At 41.1% G+C, this 18,278-nt stretch overlaps 1 protein-coding gene across 11 annotated transcripts in view; it reads left to right on the top strand.

Annotated features, from left to right (window-relative positions):
* Positions 1-18,278, top strand: part of STYXL1 (serine/threonine/tyrosine interacting like 1) — a 66,129-nt gene that overhangs the window by 4,537 nt on the left and 43,314 nt on the right. For 5 of the 11 annotated variants that reach the window (XM_041750177.1, XM_041750170.1, XM_041750178.1 and 2 more), the window contains one exon: positions 5,941-6,049. In XM_041750177.1, the coding sequence (XP_041606111.1) occupies positions 5,941-6,049 (109 nt within the window). Of the gene's footprint in view, positions 1-4,336; positions 4,462-5,940; positions 6,050-18,278 lie in introns of those variants that run through there. The other 6 variants (XM_041750175.1, XM_041750179.1, XM_041750174.1 and 3 more) reach the window with 4 other exon arrangements.

The raw sequence follows: 18,278 nt of genomic DNA, 5'->3' as shown, positions 1-18,278 counted from the left end.
AGATAAAAGGTACAGCAATTGGGAAAATTCTAGGCAAATGAACAAAGAGCAAGGGATTTACTGGTAGCTGTTGAGGCCAAATTGACTTCTGCAGTGTGTACTTTCTTTGTGTCCAAATCCACATGGTTTCCACAGCCCAGACCCCACACCAAGGTCATTGATGAGCAGGTGGGGCTACACACACAGACTCCTATCCACACCTGCATATTTGAACACATAAACACCTGGATCTACACAGGGAATTTATTTTTATGGGCATATAGTTTACATACAATACAATATACAGATCTTAAATGTTGTTTGGTTTTGACAATTTACACCCTTAACCACCACTCCTCAAAACCATCTGTAGAACATTTCCATTATTCCAAAAAGTTCCTTCATGCTTCTTTCCATCAATCCCCCGGGACTGGTACTTCCTGATTCCTATCACCATAGTTTCATTTTTACCCACTCTTATATATTTTTATACACAATATGCAAGCACATTGACTTCCTCCTTGCCCTACCCCACATATACTCAAGCCATACACATCCATGTATACTGACCATTTTGTGCCTTACAGTAGTCTTAGACCATGGTTATGGGCTGTCATATTTTTGCTATTAGATGCTTGTATATGCTAACCTACCTTCAACCCTAAAATTGTACCCCAAGTGAAGTATTTTAAATTTCTTCTTCGGATTCCTGGAGCAAAGAGTGAAAAGTAAGAAAGGTGGTAATCATTCCCTCTTGCATGGGAGATTGAGTGATTGATTGATTTTGGTGCTCTAGGATATTTTAAAACGGAGCTGTATTTGGATAAACAGCTTTAACTTTGTTGTGGCTCTTGCCTGCCAGAAGTCAAAGGATTTGGCTTCCAAGATACATTGCAGCAGAACAAGTGTGAGGTGGTGGCCTGGCAGCAGCAGAGGCAGCAGGAAGCATGGGTGGGCAGGGAGTTTCCAAGAGCTGGGAGTCACTGATGGTGGCAGGTATGAGTCAGGAGCAAAGCCTTTGGTCTCTCAGATCAGTCAGAGGTCAGGGAAGTAAGAGCACAGCTGAGTTTCTGGACTCAGGGCTGAAGACTTGTGTCAGAGGAGCAGAAGGTGAGGTCTAAGCCTGGTCAAGGAGCAGAGAAGTAACTGCTGAGACCAGGTGTCATGGTCCCAGCCTTTGGGAGACTTAGAGTTGACCAGCCCCTACCCCTGACAGGTGAATTGCATGGATAGACCTGTTAATCTCACAGGACTGCAAGGGTACCTCTCAGATGTGTAGTGAGCTTAGGTTTGGGGACACAAAAGTGAAGGCAAGATAGAAGATTAAGAGACAGGGATGTGGGTGCCTTGGCCTGGGCCCCTGGCCCCTATCTGCTGCTTCCAAAATACAGAAATTCTGGCAGTCACTGCAAGAGAGCCTGGTGCTCTTCTGGACTGAAAGACTGGTTTCAAGACCACTTGTGACCTCCACAACTCGGGGGTGCTATAGCCTGGAACTGTGTCCTCTAGCTTTGTCAAGGTTCAGGGCACAAGGAAGGTGTCTGGCTGTGAGTGAAGACCACACCAGATCCTTCGGGATCCTGTCCCTCAGGCAGCACGCAAGGCTCCCTCCACTTACAAACTTGGACAGCTCCTGCTCTGCTCCTTGGCCTGAGATTCTCTGAATAGTGCTCTCTGTCTACTGGGTTTGTAGTGATTAGAGGCTCCTGGGTGAATTGGAAGGAGAGAGCTAGGGTAGAAGCAAAGGAGTGCCTGTTTCCCAAGCTACTGCTCTATGCCATGGCCAGTGCTGGGCAATTTGACATCCCAACGTAACATTCCCATAGCCTTTCCAGTATAATCCCATGTAAACTGCCTCCCTTTATGGGCAAGGGTGTTGAAGTCTGTTACCATGTTAAGCTTTGGTCATCCTGGCACAGCCTCTGCTTCACAGAGAACCAGGGCATCTGTGCAGTCCTGAGTCATATCTGTGCAGTCCTCTGGTCCCTGCTCAGCCTGAGCCAGGAGCCCGAAGTAATGCTCATGGCCTGGTTTCTCCAGGAGCATTGTGCCTCTCCTCTCTACCTGAAGCAAATGCCCATCAGTTGTATCCAACCAGACTGCCTGGGGCCGAGCAGCAGACCACACTTTCTGCCCTAGAAGTCCTTTGAGAAGCCTGATGTGAGGCCTGGCCTCTGACAGCCATGCCATTAGTCAGAATGGAGGTTGCAGTGGGGAGAAAGTAAGTGAGAGTTTGAGGATAGGCTCTGAGCTACAGACCAGATAAGTTAGGAGCAAGTGTTTAGGATGGTTTATGGGAACTTGTGGGACTAGATGCAAAACTCATCCCCTCTCTACTCACTACCTCCAAAATGCCCTGAGCACTGGGCTTTCAGAGACAGAGGACCTGACTGGGGGTGGGAATGGAGAGTTCCTTAGGTGCAGTCCACCTGTGGCTTCTGTATGTGTGGCATTGAGTCAAGTTGGCCCCATTAGTGAAGCCAGGAATGAGGACTAAGAATTGATTTATTCAATGCATGCTTATAGGGACGCCTGGGTGGCTTAGTGGTTGAGTGTCTACCTTTGGCTCAGGGTGCGATCCTGGAGTCCCAAGATTGAGTCCTGCATCGAGCTTCCTGCATGGAGCCTGCTTCTTCCTCTGCCTATGTCTCTGCCTCTCTCTCTCTCTCTCTCTCTCTATGTCTCTCTGTGTGTGTCTTTCATGAATAAATAAATAAAATCTTAAAGAAAAAAAACAATGCATGCTTACAGAGCACTGTTCTGTACCAAAAATCCTGGGCTCTGGATGAGGATACAGTGAACAAGAAGAACAAGGTCCCCGTCCTTATGACCCATCCATTCCAATGGGAGAAGATTGATGATAAAGCAAGCAAACAAATGAGTGCAGTAATATTGGATGGTGGCAAGTGAGGTAAAGACAAAGAAACTCGGGATCCCTGGGTGGCGCAGCGGTTTGGCGTCTGCCTTTGGCCCAGGGCGCGATCCTGGAGACCCGGGATCGAATCCCACATCAGGCTCCCGGTGCATGGAGCCTGCTTCTCCCTCTGCCTGTGTCTCTGCCTCTCTCTCTTTCTCTCTGTATGACTATCATAAATTAAAAAAAAAAAAAAAAAAAGACAAAGAAACTCATAGTTCAAAAAGCTCACCCTGACAGCCATGTAAAGATTAGATTGTAGGGGGGAAAGCAGGAAGCACAAAGTACAGTTGGGAAGTGTGGCATCCTTAGGCAGAGAGGATAGTATCTTGGTCTAGGATGTTAGCTCTGGAGCTAGAGCAAAGTGGATGGGTTTGGATTATATTTAAGTCCTGGAGCTAATAAAATGAATATTATATTAGTTGGGGCTGGGGGAAAGAGGGATTTGGGGTGTGGACTTGAGTAACTAGGTGGGTAATAGTGCTGTCCTTTGAGACTGAGAAAACTAAAAGGTATTGGAATTGTGGGCACGTGTGAATGAAAAGTTCTGTTTTGGCTATGTTGCATTTGAGATGCCCTTGAGTCATCCAAATGGAGTCCAAATCAGTGGAGAGATCAAGCAGGGGCTACAGTTTGGGCCTCTTTGGTATACAGAGGATATTCAAATCACTTAGACTCTAGATCTTAGAGTGGTGGCTCTCCAGTAGTGGTGACTTGCCCCCTTCTTCCAGGGAACATTTGGCAACATCTGGAAACATTTTTGGTTGTTACAACTGGTTTGGGGGGAGGTTTGCTATTGGTATCTCCTGGGTAGAGGCAAGGGATGCTGCTCAAGATCCTGCTATGCATACCCCCACAGCACAGAGTTAGTTATCTGGCTCCAAATTCTAGTGGTGCTAAGGTTGAGAGCCTTTTCCTGGAGAGAGTGTAGATGGAGAAGGAAAGAGATGACAGCCCCAGGACTTAATTAATGTGAGGAGGTAGAGCCTTCTGCACAGAAGACTGAGTAGCAACAACCAGAGAGGTAGGGAAGCCTGGGGAGTAGACTGTCCTGGAAGTGGAGAGTGTTGGGAAGGAGGGGTGCTAAACTGGGCTGAATGCTGACAGACTCCATCCTTCGAGTACAGAGAGAAGTGGCTAATGACTTAGGCAATATGGACATCGTTGATGACCTTGATACGAACAGTTCCTGTGGTTTGTTGGGTTAGAAGCTCCAGGGGAAAAGGTTGCATTTCTTCCCTGATTGGAATGTCTCATGTGTGTAATTTCATTCATCCACACGCAACCAGGAGGTTCTGTTATTCTGGTTTTATAGGAATGGCAATATTACCCCCATTTTATAGAGGTAGAAACTGAGGCACAGGGAGGCTACTTACTCCTCATGGTCAGGCATCCAACTGTCAGTGAGAACAAAGATGAGTACAGAAGATGTTTGCCTGCTAGTAGGAATGATCCATGGGGAAGCTGAAATCAACGATGTTGGAGGGGAAGCTGAGAACCAAAGTCTGAATTAGAAGGATCTGGGGACCATGTTGAGGTGTTTGGCCTTTACCAGGAGCATTATACAGGTAACTATGAAGTGGACCGTTGCTGTTTTGAGCAAGATTACCCCTAGACTCAACTTCTCTTCCACATACCCCCTGCTGGCCTCCAGAGGCTTGCTGGGCAGCTCTCTGTAGCCCCCACCCCTGATACCCTGATAAAGGGTAGCCTCCCTATAGGAAGCTGCTGCAGGGGCCCAGCCCTTCTGCTTTGTGGGGCACCAGGGAGGCTAATTACTCCCCATGGTCAGGCAGCCAACTGTCAGTGAGAACAGAGATGGGTACAGATGTTTGCCTGCTGGTAGGAATGATCCATGGGGAAATCTTTGGGGCACTAGAGACTGGATGTGCTCAGGAACCAGTATAGCAAGTAAAGGCATCCCTGTAGTCAGGAGCCAGAGGTGGCTGGGCAGTTCTATCAATACACATCTGTGATTTCCCCCCCAAATTTGACTGCCTCCAGCTTTATCCTAAGCCTAGAAGGCCCCACCCCAAGGTCTTTGTTCACGCTCTCTCCTTGTGGTCACCACACCAGCCTCCCTTAGACTCTCTCAAGTCCTGAATGTTCTTGTATTCTTCACATTCTCTCCCTGGCTAACTTGTATAGCCTCTTGATTCAGGAGCCCCAGTTAGCAGTCACATCTCAGACAGCCTTCTCTAACAGCCCCAGCTAGATGAGGCCCTCCCGTTAGCTTGTCCTCCAACACTGGGTGCTGACTCTTTGGTGGCATTTTTCCTATGTATAATGTGTTTTTGGGTCCAATGTTTGTATTCCATGCTAGGCTGTAGTCTTCATGAGGGTAGGTCTAGTTTACCAGTTATTTCCAGGGCCTGACATACAGTAGGTATTCAGTAATTATTTGCTGAAAGAGGAAATACTGACTATATTATGACTTATTTGGGGCGCCTGGGTGGCTCAGGTGGTTAAGCATCTGCCTTTGGCTCAGGTCATGATCCCAGGGTCCTGGGATCAAGCCCCGCATCAGCTCCCTGCTCAGAGGGGAGTCTGCTTCTCCCTCTCCCTCTGCCCATCCCCCCACCACCTTGTTCATGCTTGCTCTGTCACTCTCTCAAATAAATAAATAAAATCTTTAAAAAAATGTTATGACTTATTTTGTATTTCTCTGGCTCTTACATGCTGTGTTCAACACTTTATTCTTCTTGACACACATATTTTACTACAAATTCTTAAGCTTTCCTGATCACTCACATGATTACTATCATTTTTAAAAAATATTTTATTTATTTATTCATGAGAGACACACACACAGAGAGAGAGAGAGGCAGAGGGAGAAGCAGGCTCCATGCAGGGAGCCTGATGTGGGACTCGATCCCAGGATGCAGGATCATGACCCCAGCTGAAGGCAGACACTCAACCACTGAGCCACCCAGGTGTCCCTCATTTTTGTTTGAAGGTGTATGTATAAAGGAGTTTAATACAATATCTTTGGCCATTCTTTAAAATAGAAAGAGGTACTAAGCTTGTACATTATTGATTCTTCCCAGTATAGGATGGCTGGTTTGGTTTTGTGTGAACCAACAGAACTTTACAACATCTTGAATCAGGTCACAAAACTTTCCCGATTGACTGAACCCAACTATCTCTGCTTATTGGGTAAGTACTCTAAAAAGCTATGTTTTGTTCAGTGTCCTTCAAATACTATTTTAGGTAAATCGACAAACTTATGGGGATTGAAGAATAAATGACTTTAGAAAACTGTTAGACTCATTTGACATAGCTTAAAATGCTGCTGCTAATTGTCACCTGACTTGGAAATAACTCCAGATTAAATCTAGAAGTTCTTAGAAGACTTGTGTTCTTGTTCAATGGAACATTTATTTAAAAAAAAAAAAGATTTATTTATTCATTAGAGACACAGAGAAATAGAGGCAGAGACATAGGCAGAGCCAGAATCAGGCTCCATGCAGGGAGCCCGATGCGGGACTGGAACCCAGGACCCCAGGATCATGACCTGAGCCAAAGGCAGATGTTTAACCACTCAGCCACCCAGTGGAACATTTCAACTATCTAACAAATATATAGTGATACTAACAAACGTTCACATACCCATCACTCAGATTTAACATAAATCTGAGTAAATCTAAGTAAATCTGTTGTATCCCTCTTTTGTACCCCATCCCAATCCCATTGCTTCTCTTTCCCATAGTGATACTCTTATTTCTACATTTTTATTGTACGTTGCAGCATCTCAAAATAATGTGTAGTTTAAACATTTACACAAATGTACCTGATGTACAGTATTCTAACTGTTTTATTGAGATTTTGATTTCCTCCCTCATTCTAATGTAACATCGATCCCATGTGGCGCAGCGTTTGCTCTTTGGCCAGGCATCCGGGACGATCGAATCCACGTCGTCCGTGATGACTGCTTCTCCTCTGCTGTGTCTTGCCTTCCTTCCTCTCGTGATATCTAAAAAAAAAAGACAAAAAAAAAAAAAAATAATTGGATCCCTGGTGGCAGCGTTTGGCAGCCTGCCTTTGCTAGGGCGATCTGGAGACGATTGAATCCCACATCAGGCTCCCGTGCATGAGCCTGCTTTCCGCTCTGCTGTGTCTCTGCTCCTTCTCTCTCTGTGACTTCATATAGATAAAATTAAAAAAAATCTCCAATATAAATAAATGTGAAGATCTATTTTAACCATTAGGGTAGTACCCATTCCTAATCAGTTGTGATGGGTTGCTTGCATTATGTTCCTGTTATGAACAGTGCTGCACTGAAGAACTTTATGCATCTCTTGCCCACATACAAGAGTTTCTTCAGAATATCTGCCTAGAAATGGGATTGCCAATTTGCGAGTTCTGCTTCAAATTGCCCTCCAAAAAGATTGTATCAATTTGCATTTCCATCATCAATGTAAGAAACATACCTACCAATACCTGCTTTTGTCAGCCTTTAAAATTTCTGCAGTCTGATTGGTGTGAACTTGTGATGTTTTCTCCTCCAATTAAAAAAATTGTGATAAAATCCACATAACATAAATGTGCCATCTTATGCATTTTTAAATGTACAGTTCAGTGGTATTAAATATGTTCATAATGTTATACATTATGCATTATGTGCATCACTTTCCATCTCCATAATTCTTCATCTTGTAAACTCTAAAACTCTATACCCATTAAATACTACTTGCCCCTTCCTCCCATCCCTTAATCCCCTGGAAATCACCATTCTCCTTTCTGTCTCTATGATTTTGACCATTATAGGTCATGTAAGTGAAATCATACAGTATTTGTTTTTTTGGCTTGTTTCATTGAGCTTCATAAGGTCCTCAGGTTCATTATGTTGTAACATATTGCAGAACTTTCTTCCTTAAGGTTGAGTAATATTCCATTGTATGGATATACCACATTTTGCTTATCCATTTAATCAGCAAGTATTTGGGTTGCTTCCATATCTCAGTTATTGTGAATGATGATGGGTGTACAAATACCTCTGAGACCTTGCTTTTATTTATTTTGGGTGTATAAACCAGAAATGGAATTGTAAGATCATATGGTAATTCTATTTGTAATTTTTTGAGGAACTGTTGTATTATTTTCCATAGCAGCTGTGCCATTTTACATGAGCACAAGGGTTCACAAGTTTCCAGTGTCTCCACATCGTTGTTGACACTTGTTGTTTTCTGTTTTTTGGGGGGATAGTAATCCTTCTAATAGGAGGGAGGTAGTATCTCATTATAATATCGATTTGCATTTCCCTAATGATTAGTGATGTTGAGCATCTTTTCATGTACTTCTTGGCCATTTGTGTATCTTTGGAAAAATATCCAAGTCCTTTGTCCATTTTTTAAAAATATTTTATTTATTCATGAGAGACAGAGAGAGAGAGAGAGAGAGAGAGAGAGAGAGAGAGAGGCAGAGACACAGGCAGAGGGAGAAGCAGGCTCCATGCAGGGAGCTGGACATGGGACTCAATCCCGGGTCTCCAGGATCAGACTCTGGGCTGAAGGTGGCGCTAAACCGCTGAGCCACCCGGGCTGCCCTCCTTTGCCCATTTTTGAATCAGATTTTTTTTTTAAAACTATTGAGTTTTAGGAATTATCTACATATTCTGGGTATTAATCCCTTATCAAGATTTAATTGTCATGAAGTTCAGTTTATTTTTTTTTCTTTTGTTCCCCATCCATTTGATGTCCAGGAAATCATTGCCAAATCCAATGTCCTGAAGACTTTGCCCTGTTTTCTTCTAACAGTTTATACTTTTAGGTCTTACATTTAGGTCTTTGATCCCTTTTGAATTAATTTGTGAGTTAAAGTGTTGTTAGTGTGTTGTGAGATAAAGGTCCAAGTTCATTCTTTTGCATGTGGATATCCAATTCTCCCAGCACCATTTGTTGAAAAGATTGTCCCATTCTCAGTCTCTTGAAAATTCCATATGAATTTTAAGATGGGTTTTTCTTTCTATAAAAAAAAAGCCCCAAAATGGGGCACCTGTGTGGCTTAGTGGTTGAGCATCTATCTTTGGCTCAGTTCGTGATCCTGGAGTCCTGGGATGAAGTCCCACATTGGGCTTCCTGCAGGGAGCCTGCTCTCCCTCTGCCTGTGTCTCTGCCTCTCACTCTGTATCATAAATAAATATATATATTTGGGCAGCCTGGGTGGCTCAGCAGTTTAGCTCCTGCCTTTGGCCCGGGATCCTGGAGACCCAGGATCGAGTTCCTCGTCGGGCTCCCAGTAGGGAGCCTGCTTCTCCCTCTGCCTGTGTCTCTGCCTTACTGGTTATAGGTCTACTCAGATTTTTTTTTTCTTTGTGATTTGGTCTTGTAGATGTGCATTTCTAGGAATCTTTTTTTTTTCATTTTTTTTTTCGTTTCTAGGAATCTGTCCATTTCATCTAGGTTATCTATTTTGTTGATATATAGTTAATTGTTAATAGTTATCTCTTACAATCTTTATTTCTGTAGAATCAGTAGTAATATCCTTATTTTCATTTCTGACTTTAGTAATTTGGATCTCCTCTCTCCCCTCACTGCTTTAGTCTATCTAACTAAAGGTTTGTCAATTTTCTTTATCTTTTTAAGGAACCAACTTTTGGCTTCATCGATTGATTTTTTTTGTTGTTCTGTTTTTTTCAAGTAGGCTCCATGCCCAACATGGGGCTTGAATTCACAAACCTGAGATCAAGGGTTGTTTGCTCTACTGACTAAGCCAGCCAGGTGCCCCAGAGGTCTAAGTGAGTTTAAATTTGTATCTGCACTCATATGCAAAATAGTCCCCGAAGTTAAAGACCACATGTTTGTAGAAATTTTAAAAATAAATAAATAAAATGGCCCTTCTTGGAAGATCAGGGCAAAACATCCAATCTTCTATTTAAGATTTATTTATTTATTTTGAGAGAGAAAGAGAGAGAACAAACAAGTGAGAAGGGCAGAGGGAGAAAGAGAATCTTCAGACTCCATGCTCCAAGCCTAACCCTGACACTTAACCGACTGTGCCACCCAGGTGCCCCATCAGTCTTCTTCCTAATAAGAAACTATAACCCGTTTGCCCACCAAGGTGTAGCAAAGCCAATCATGTGGTGAAGAAAGGGCTTACTTGAGAACAGCCAAATGAGGAGACAGGAGGGCAGCTCTGAAGAAAAAAAGTGTATGTATGTTAAAATGTCTTAAACTATCTATTGAATCATATTTATATTAGTTAAAAGGGATCCATTGGTAAGACTACCTAGAGTTAGTCTTATAATATATATTCTAGTATTTCAAGTTTGTTACTAGTTACTAAACCTCAGTTTACAAATAACATATTCAAAAAAAAAAACCAACATATTCATTTTTTCAGATCTTTTTCCCCCAGCTTTATTGAGAAATAAGTGACATGCATCACTGTATAAGTTTAAGATGTACAGCATTATGATTTGATTTACATATATCATGAAATCATAATAGATTTAGTTAACCTCCGTCATTTCCTATTGATACAATAAAAAGAAAAGAAAATCTCTCCTCATAAGAACTCCTAGGATTCACCCCTAAGAACCTTTACCTGGGGGTGCTTGGGTCACTCAGTTGATAGAATATGAGACTCTTGATCTTGGGGTTATGGGTTCAAGTCCCACATTGGGTATAGAGATTAAAAATAAAATCTTTAAAAAAAAAAAAACCCTTTCCTACCTATCCTACAGCAGTGTTATAGTCCTTATGTTGTACACTATAACACGTTTGTTTTTTTGTTCCTTTATCAAGAAGGAAAATTCTAGCATCAACTCTATCCAGTTAGGGAAAAACATAAAATAAAAGATTCCAACAGTTCCACACAAATATTACATTTGTCAAATGGAAGAACTCCCAATTGGACCAGATGCTTATATTACTAAGATACTTTTCATTGATGTAATTTTTTTTTTCAAGAAAAAGAGCAAGAACGAATGCACACATGTGGGAGAATGAGTGAGGGGTGTAGAGGGGGTGGGGGCAAGGGACAGAGGGGAAGGGAGAGAATCTCAAGCAGGCTCTATGCCCAGCATGGAGCCCAGTGTAGGGCTTGATATCATGACCTAAGATCTCATGACCTGAGCTAAAACAAGGTTGGATGCACAATCGATTGAGCCACCCAGGTGTCCTTCAAATACTATTTTAGGTAAATCGACAAACTTATGGGGATTGAAGAATAAATGACTTTAGAAAACTGTTAGACTCATTTGACATAGCTTAAAATGCTGCTGCTAATTGTCACCTGACTTGGAAATAACTCCAGATTAAATCTAGAAGTTCTTAGAAGACTTGTGTTCTTGTTCAATGGAACATTTATTTAAAAAAAAAAAAGATTTATTTATTCATTAGAGACACAGAGAAATAGAGGCAGAGACATAGGCAGAGCCAGAATCAGGCTCCATGCAGGGAGCCCGATGCGGGACTGGAACCCAGGACCCCAGGATCATGACCTGAGCCAAAGGCAGATGTTTAACCACTCAGCCACCCAGTGGAACATTTCAACTATCTAACAAATATATAGTGATACTAACAAACGTTCACATACCCATCACTCAGATTTAACATAAATCTGAGTAAATCTAAGTAAATCTGTTGTATCCCTCTTTTGTACCCCATCCCAATCCCATTGCTTCTCTTTCCCATAGATGATAGCTTCTGTATTTTCTACATTTTTATTGTACGTGCAGGCATCTCAAAAATAATGTGTAGTTTAAACATTTACACAAATTGTACCATAATGTACAGTCATTCTGCAACTTGTTTTTTCTTGAGATTTTTGAGATTTCCTCCCTCCATATCTAAATGTGAAGATCTATTTTAACCATTAGGGTAGTACCCATTCCTAATCAGTTGTGATGGGTTGCTTGCATTATGTTCCTGTTATGAACAGTGCTGCACTGAAGAACTTTATGCATCTCTTGCCCACATACAAGAGTTTCTTCAGAATATCTGCCTAGAAATGGGATTGCCAATTTGCGAGTTCTGCTTCAAATTGCCCTCCAAAAAGATTGTATCAATTTGCATTTCCATCATCAATGTAAGAAACATACCTACCAATACCTGCTTTTGTCAGCCTTTAAAATTTCTGCAGTCTGATTGGTGTGAACTTGTGATGTTTTCTCCTCCAATTAAAAAAATTGTGATAAAATCCACATAACATAAATGTGCCATCTTATGCATTTTTAAATGTACAGTTCAGTGGTATTAAATATGTTCATAATGTTATACATTATGCATTATGTGCATCACTTTCCATCTCCATAATTCTTCATCTTGTAAACTCTAAAACTCTATACCCATTAAATACTACTTGCCCCTTCCTCCCATCCCTTAATCCCCTGGAAATCACCATTCTCCTTTCTGTCTCTATGATTTTGACCATTATAGGTCATGTAAGTGAAATCATACAGTATTTGTTTTTTTGGCTTGTTTCATTGAGCTTCATAAGGTCCTCAGGTTCATTATGTTGTAACATATTGCAGAACTTTCTTCCTTAAGGTTGAGTAATATTCCATTGTATGGATATACCACATTTTGCTTATCCATTTAATCAGCAAGTATTTGGGTTGCTTCCATATCTCAGTTATTGTGAATGATGATGGGTGTACAAATACCTCTGAGACCTTGCTTTTATTTATTTTGGGTGTATAAACCAGAAATGGAATTGTAAGATCATATGGTAATTCTATTTGTAATTTTTTGAGGAACTGTTGTATTATTTTCCATAGCAGCTGTGCCATTTTACATGAGCACAAGGGTTCACAAGTTTCCAGTGTCTCCACATCGTTGTTGACACTTGTTGTTTTCTGTTTTTTGGGGGGATAGTAATCCTTCTAATAGGAGGGAGGTAGTATCTCATTATAATATCGATTTGCATTTCCCTAATGATTAGTGATGTTGAGCATCTTTTCATGTACTTCTTGGCCATTTGTGTATCTTTGGAAAAATATCCAAGTCCTTTGTCCATTTTTTAAAAATATTTTATTTATTCATGAGAGACAGAGAGAGAGAGAGAGAGAGAGAGAGAGAGAGAGAGGCAGAGACACAGGCAGAGGGAGAAGCAGGCTCCATGCAGGGAGCTGGACATGGGACTCAATCCCGGGTCTCCAGGATCAGACTCTGGGCTGAAGGTGGCGCTAAACCGCTGAGCCACCCGGGCTGCCCTCCTTTGCCCATTTTTGAATCAGATTTTTTTTTTTAAAACTATTGAGTTTTAGGAATTATCTACATATTCTGGGTATTAATCCCTTATCAAGATTTAATTGTCATGAAGTTCAGTTTATTTTTTTTTCTTTTGTTCCCCATCCATTTGATGTCCAGGAAATCATTGCCAAATCCAATGTCCTGAAGACTTTGCCCTGTTTTCTTCTAACAGTTTATACTTTTAGGTCTTACATTTAGGTCTTTGATCCCTTTTGAATTAATTTGTGAGTTAAAGTGTTGTTAGTGTGTTGTGAGATAAAGGTCCAAGTTCATTCTTTTGCATGTGGATATCCAATTCTCCCAGCACCATTTGTTGAAAAGATTGTCCCATTCTCAGTCTCTTGAAATTCCATATGAATTTTAAGATGGGTTTTTCTTTCTATAAAAAAAAAGCCCCAAAATGGGGCACCTGTGTGGCTTAGTGGTTGAGCATCTATCTTTGGCTCAGTTCGTGATCCTGGAGTCCTGGGATGAAGTCCCACATTGGGCTTCCTGCAGGGAGCCTGCTCTCCCTCTGCCTGTGTCTCTGCCTCTCACTCTGTATCATAAATAAATATATATATTTGGGCAGCCTGGGTGGCTCAGCAGTTTAGCTCCTGCCTTTGGCCCGGGATCCTGGAGACCCAGGATCGAGTTCCTCGTCAGGCTCCCAGTAGGGAGCCTGCTTCTCCCTCTGCCTGTGTCTCTGCCTTACTGGTTATAGGTCTACTCAGATTTTTTTTTTCTTTGTGATTTGGTCTTGTAGATGTGCATTTCTAGGAATCTTTTTTTTTTCATTTTTTTTTTCGTTTCTAGGAATCTGTCCATTTCATCTAGGTTATCTATTTTGTTGATATATAGTTAATTGTTAATAGTTATCTCTTACAATCTTTATTTCTGTAGAATCAGTAGTAATATCCTTATTTTCATTTCTGACTTTAGTAATTTGGATCTCCTCTCTCCCCTCACTGCTTTAGTCTATCTAACTAAAGGTTTGTCAATTTTGTTTATCTTTTTAAGGAACCAACTTTTGGCTTCATCGATTGATTTTTTTTGTTGTTCTGTTTTTTTCAAGTAGGCTCCATGCCCAACATGGGGCTTGAATTCACAAACCTGAGATCAAGGGTTGTTTGCTCTACTGACTAAGCCAGCCAGGTGCCCCAGAGGTCTAAGTGAGTTTAAATTTGTATCTGCACTCATATGCAAAATAGTCCCCGAAGTTAAAGACCACATGTTTGTAGAAATTTTAAAAATAAATAAATAAAATGGCCCTTCTTGGAAGATCAGGGCAAAACATCCAATCTTCTATTTAAGATTTATTTATTTATTTTGAGAGAGAAAGAGAGAGAACAAACAAGTGAGAAGGGCAGAGGGAGAAAGAGAATCTTCAGACTCCATGCTCCAAGCCTAACCCTGACACTTAACCGACTGTGCCACCCAGGTGCCCCATCAGTCTTCTTCCTAATAAGAAACTATAACCCGTTTGCCCACCAAGGTATAGCAAAGCCAATCATGTGGTGAAGAAAGGGCTTACTTGAGAACAGCCAAATGAGGAGACAGGAGGGCAGCTCTGAAGAAAAAAAGTGTATGTATGTTAAAATGTCTTAAACTATCTATTGAATCATATTTATATTAGTTAAAAGGGATCCATTGGTAAGACTACCTAGAGTTAGTCTTATAATATATATTCTAGTATTTCAAGTTTGTTACTAGTTACTAAACCTCAGTTTACAAATAACATATTCAAAAAAAAAAACCAACATATTCATTTTTTCAGATCTTTTTCCCCCAGCTTTATTGAGAAATAAGTGACATGCATCACTGTATAAGTTTAAGATGTACAGCATTATGATTTGATTTACATATATCATGAAATCATAATAGATTTAGTTAACCTCCGTCATTTCCTATTGATACAATAAAAAGAAAAGAAAATCTCTCCTCATAAGAACTCCTAGGATTCACCCCTAAGAACCTTTACCTGGGGGTGCTTGGGTCACTCAGTTGATAGAATATGAGACTCTTGATCTTGGGGTTATGGGTTCAAGTCCCACATTGGGTATAGAGATTAAAAATAAAATCTTTAAAAAAAAAAAACCCTTTCCTACCTATCCTACAGCAGTGTTATAGTCCTTATGTTGTACACTATAACACGTTTGTTTTTTTGTTCCTTTATCAAGAAGGAAAATTCTAGCATCAACTCTATCCAGTTAGGGAAAAACATAAAATAAAAGATTCCAACAGTTCCACACAAATATTACATTTGTCAAATGGAAGAACTCCCAATTGGACCAGATGCTTATATTACTAAGATACTTTTCATTGATGTAATTTTTTTTTTCAAGAAAAAGAGCAAGAACGAATGCACACATGTGGGAGAATGAGTGAGGGGTGTAGAGGGGGTGGGGGCAAGGGACAGAGGGGAAGGGAGAGAATCTCAAGCAGGCTCTATGCCCAGCATGGAGCCCAGTGTAGGGCTTGATATCATGACCTAAGATCTCATGACCTGAGCTAAAACAAGGTTGGATGCACAATCGATTGAGCCACCCAGGTGCCTCCCACTGACATAATTTTTAATAAGCACAAATATATAGCTTTAGTTTCAGAACTTAATATATGCCTGACAATCAAAGCCTTCTTTCTGGAAGAAAGGTCTTTTTTTTTTTTTTTTTTTTTGGAAGAAAGGTCTTAAGCCCCACTCAATCTCAGTAAAATATTTTCACCGAGTGCAGTACTTTACACTTTTCTTAAATATAAGGTGCCCTCATAGCAGCACCAGGATAGTTACAATTCATTTGAGTCCTCATTTGTAGAAAGAGGCTGTCATGGGATAGCCAGGACACCCTCTAGTTTGTGGACATCTCTGAGAAAATGTGATTTTTTTTTTAAATAAGGAGTTTTAGTTACCTCTGTTTTGTGTGTGTGTTGTGTGTGTGTGTGTGTGTGTGTGTGTGTGTGTGTGTGTGTTTGGCCTTAAAAACTAGAAGTTAGTCAAATTCCCCATAAAACCATCTCTTCTTTTCTTTGGCAGTATGAAAGAATCCATCAAAACCTCTTCTTCCAGCTAATTTCCCAAACTCCCATCTGGGGTTAAGATGAATCTTTTTATATAAGGTAACTTTTGGTCCTGGAGTCCTGGAGTCCGGGATCGAGTCCCACATCAGGCTCCCTGCCTGGAGCCTGCTTTTCCCTCTGCCTATGTTTCTGCCTCTGTGTGTGTGTGTCTCTCATGAATAAATAAGTAAAATCTTTAAAATAAAAAAGAGGTAACTTTCATAACATGTATCCATGAACATTAAAACTAGTTGTTAGATTTAAGTAGCCTTATAATTTAAGATTTATTTATTTTTTTATGATTCTATTTTTTTAAGTGATCTCCACACCCAACATGAGGCTTGAACTCATAACCCTGAGATCAAGAGTCACATGCTCTACCAACTGAACTGGCTAGGCGCTTCATAATTTAAGTTTTAACATGTAAATATTTATAGTTTGATCTTGTTGACAATGATTGTCAGAGCCTAGAATTCAACATCATTCACTGATTCCCATTCATGGCCCCAAAACACACATCATCATTACATAACTTACTTTTGCATCTTGAGAGAATCTTCTGCTTCTTTAAATCTTTGGCTCCTAAGCAATTCCAGGTTTTGTATCTTTTGATGGAAATTTAACTTTCAGACTAACATTTTTTTAAAAAGATTTATTTATTTGAGAGTAAGAGAGAGAACATGAGCAAGGAGCAGAGACCGAGGGAGAAGGAGAAGCAGACTCCCCTGCTGAGTAGGGAGTCAGACCCGGGGTTTGATCCCAGGACCCCAGGATCGTGACCTGAGCCAAAGGCAGACACTTAACAATGGACAGAGCCACCCAGGCACCCCTCAGATTAACATTTTAACTCTCTTCTTACCTCTTGACAAACTCTACTCTCAGATTTTTTACACTTCATCAATGCTTTTCTTTTCTTTTCTTTTCTTTTCTTTTTTTTTAAGATTTTATTTATTTATTCATGACAGAGAGAGAGCGAGGCAGAGACACAGGCAGAGGGAGAAGCAGGCTCCATGCAGGGAGCCTGACGTGAGACTTGATCCGGGGTCTCCAGGATCACACCCTGGGCTGAAGGCGGCACTAAACTGCTGGGCCACTGGGGCTGTCCCATCAGTGCTTTTCCTGATTTTTCATATCATTGTACTGTTAAAATCTGAAACCTGGGACACCTGGGCGGCTCAGTGCTTTTCCTGATTTTTCATATCATTGTACTGTTAAAATCTGAAACCTGGGACACCTGGGTGGCTTAGCAGGTAAGTGTCTGCCTTCAACTCAGGGCGTGATCCTGGAGTCCCAGGATCGAGTCCCACATCAGGCTCCCTGCATGGAGCCTACTTCTCCCTCTGCCTATCTCTCTCCTTTCTCTCTCTCTGTCTCTCATGAATAAATAAATAAAACCTTAAAAAAAAAAAAAAAGAAAATCTGAAACCTGCCTCAAAGAGATCATCTGATAAAAGAAACAAAATATAAAAATGATTATTTTGGAATAGATCCTGGGAGATCAGAGTTGTTCAAGATTCCCTATTGGGACCATACTTTATATTTTACTGCAATGTGTAATGATTATCAGCAAGAATTGCCAAAAATCCTATGTTGGGTGCTTTCGTAATCTCCAGTGACTGGCCAGAGAAGCTCCAAGAAAGTTTGGGAGTACATACCCTTTTTCATGCAAGTGCCCTCATAGAGTGAATTGTAGGAGAAATACCATTTATTTGAGGCCTTGCCTGTAGAAAGAGGCTGTCCTGGGAAAGCCAGGATACTCACTAGTTTGTGAATGTCCCTGAGAAAGAGTGACTTGTAAAGATTTTATTTTTTTAAGTCCTTGCCACACTCAATGTGGGACTTGAACCCACAACCCTGAGATCAGCTGAGCCATCACCTGAGCCAGCCAAGTACCCCAAGTGTGAATTTTTTTTAAAAGATTTTATTTATTCATGAGAGACACACAGAGTGAGGCAGAGACACAGGCAGAGGGAGAAGCGGGCTCTGTGCAGGGAGCCAGCTATGGGACTTGATCCCGGGACTCCAGGATCACATCCTGAGCCGAAGGCAGGCGCTAAACCCCTGAGCCACCCAGGGATCCCCCACCAAGTGTGAATTTTTAATCTGGATTGTACTTGAGTTTCACCAGCCTTTTTCATTGTATTTATAGGAAGTTG

Source organism: Vulpes lagopus, chromosome 3 (genome assembly GCF_018345385.1).
Source record: "Vulpes lagopus strain Blue_001 chromosome 3, ASM1834538v1, whole genome shotgun sequence".
NCBI classification, from domain to species: domain Eukaryota; kingdom Metazoa; phylum Chordata; class Mammalia; order Carnivora; family Canidae; genus Vulpes; species Vulpes lagopus.
This window is presented reverse-complemented; position numbering and strand designations above follow the sequence as displayed.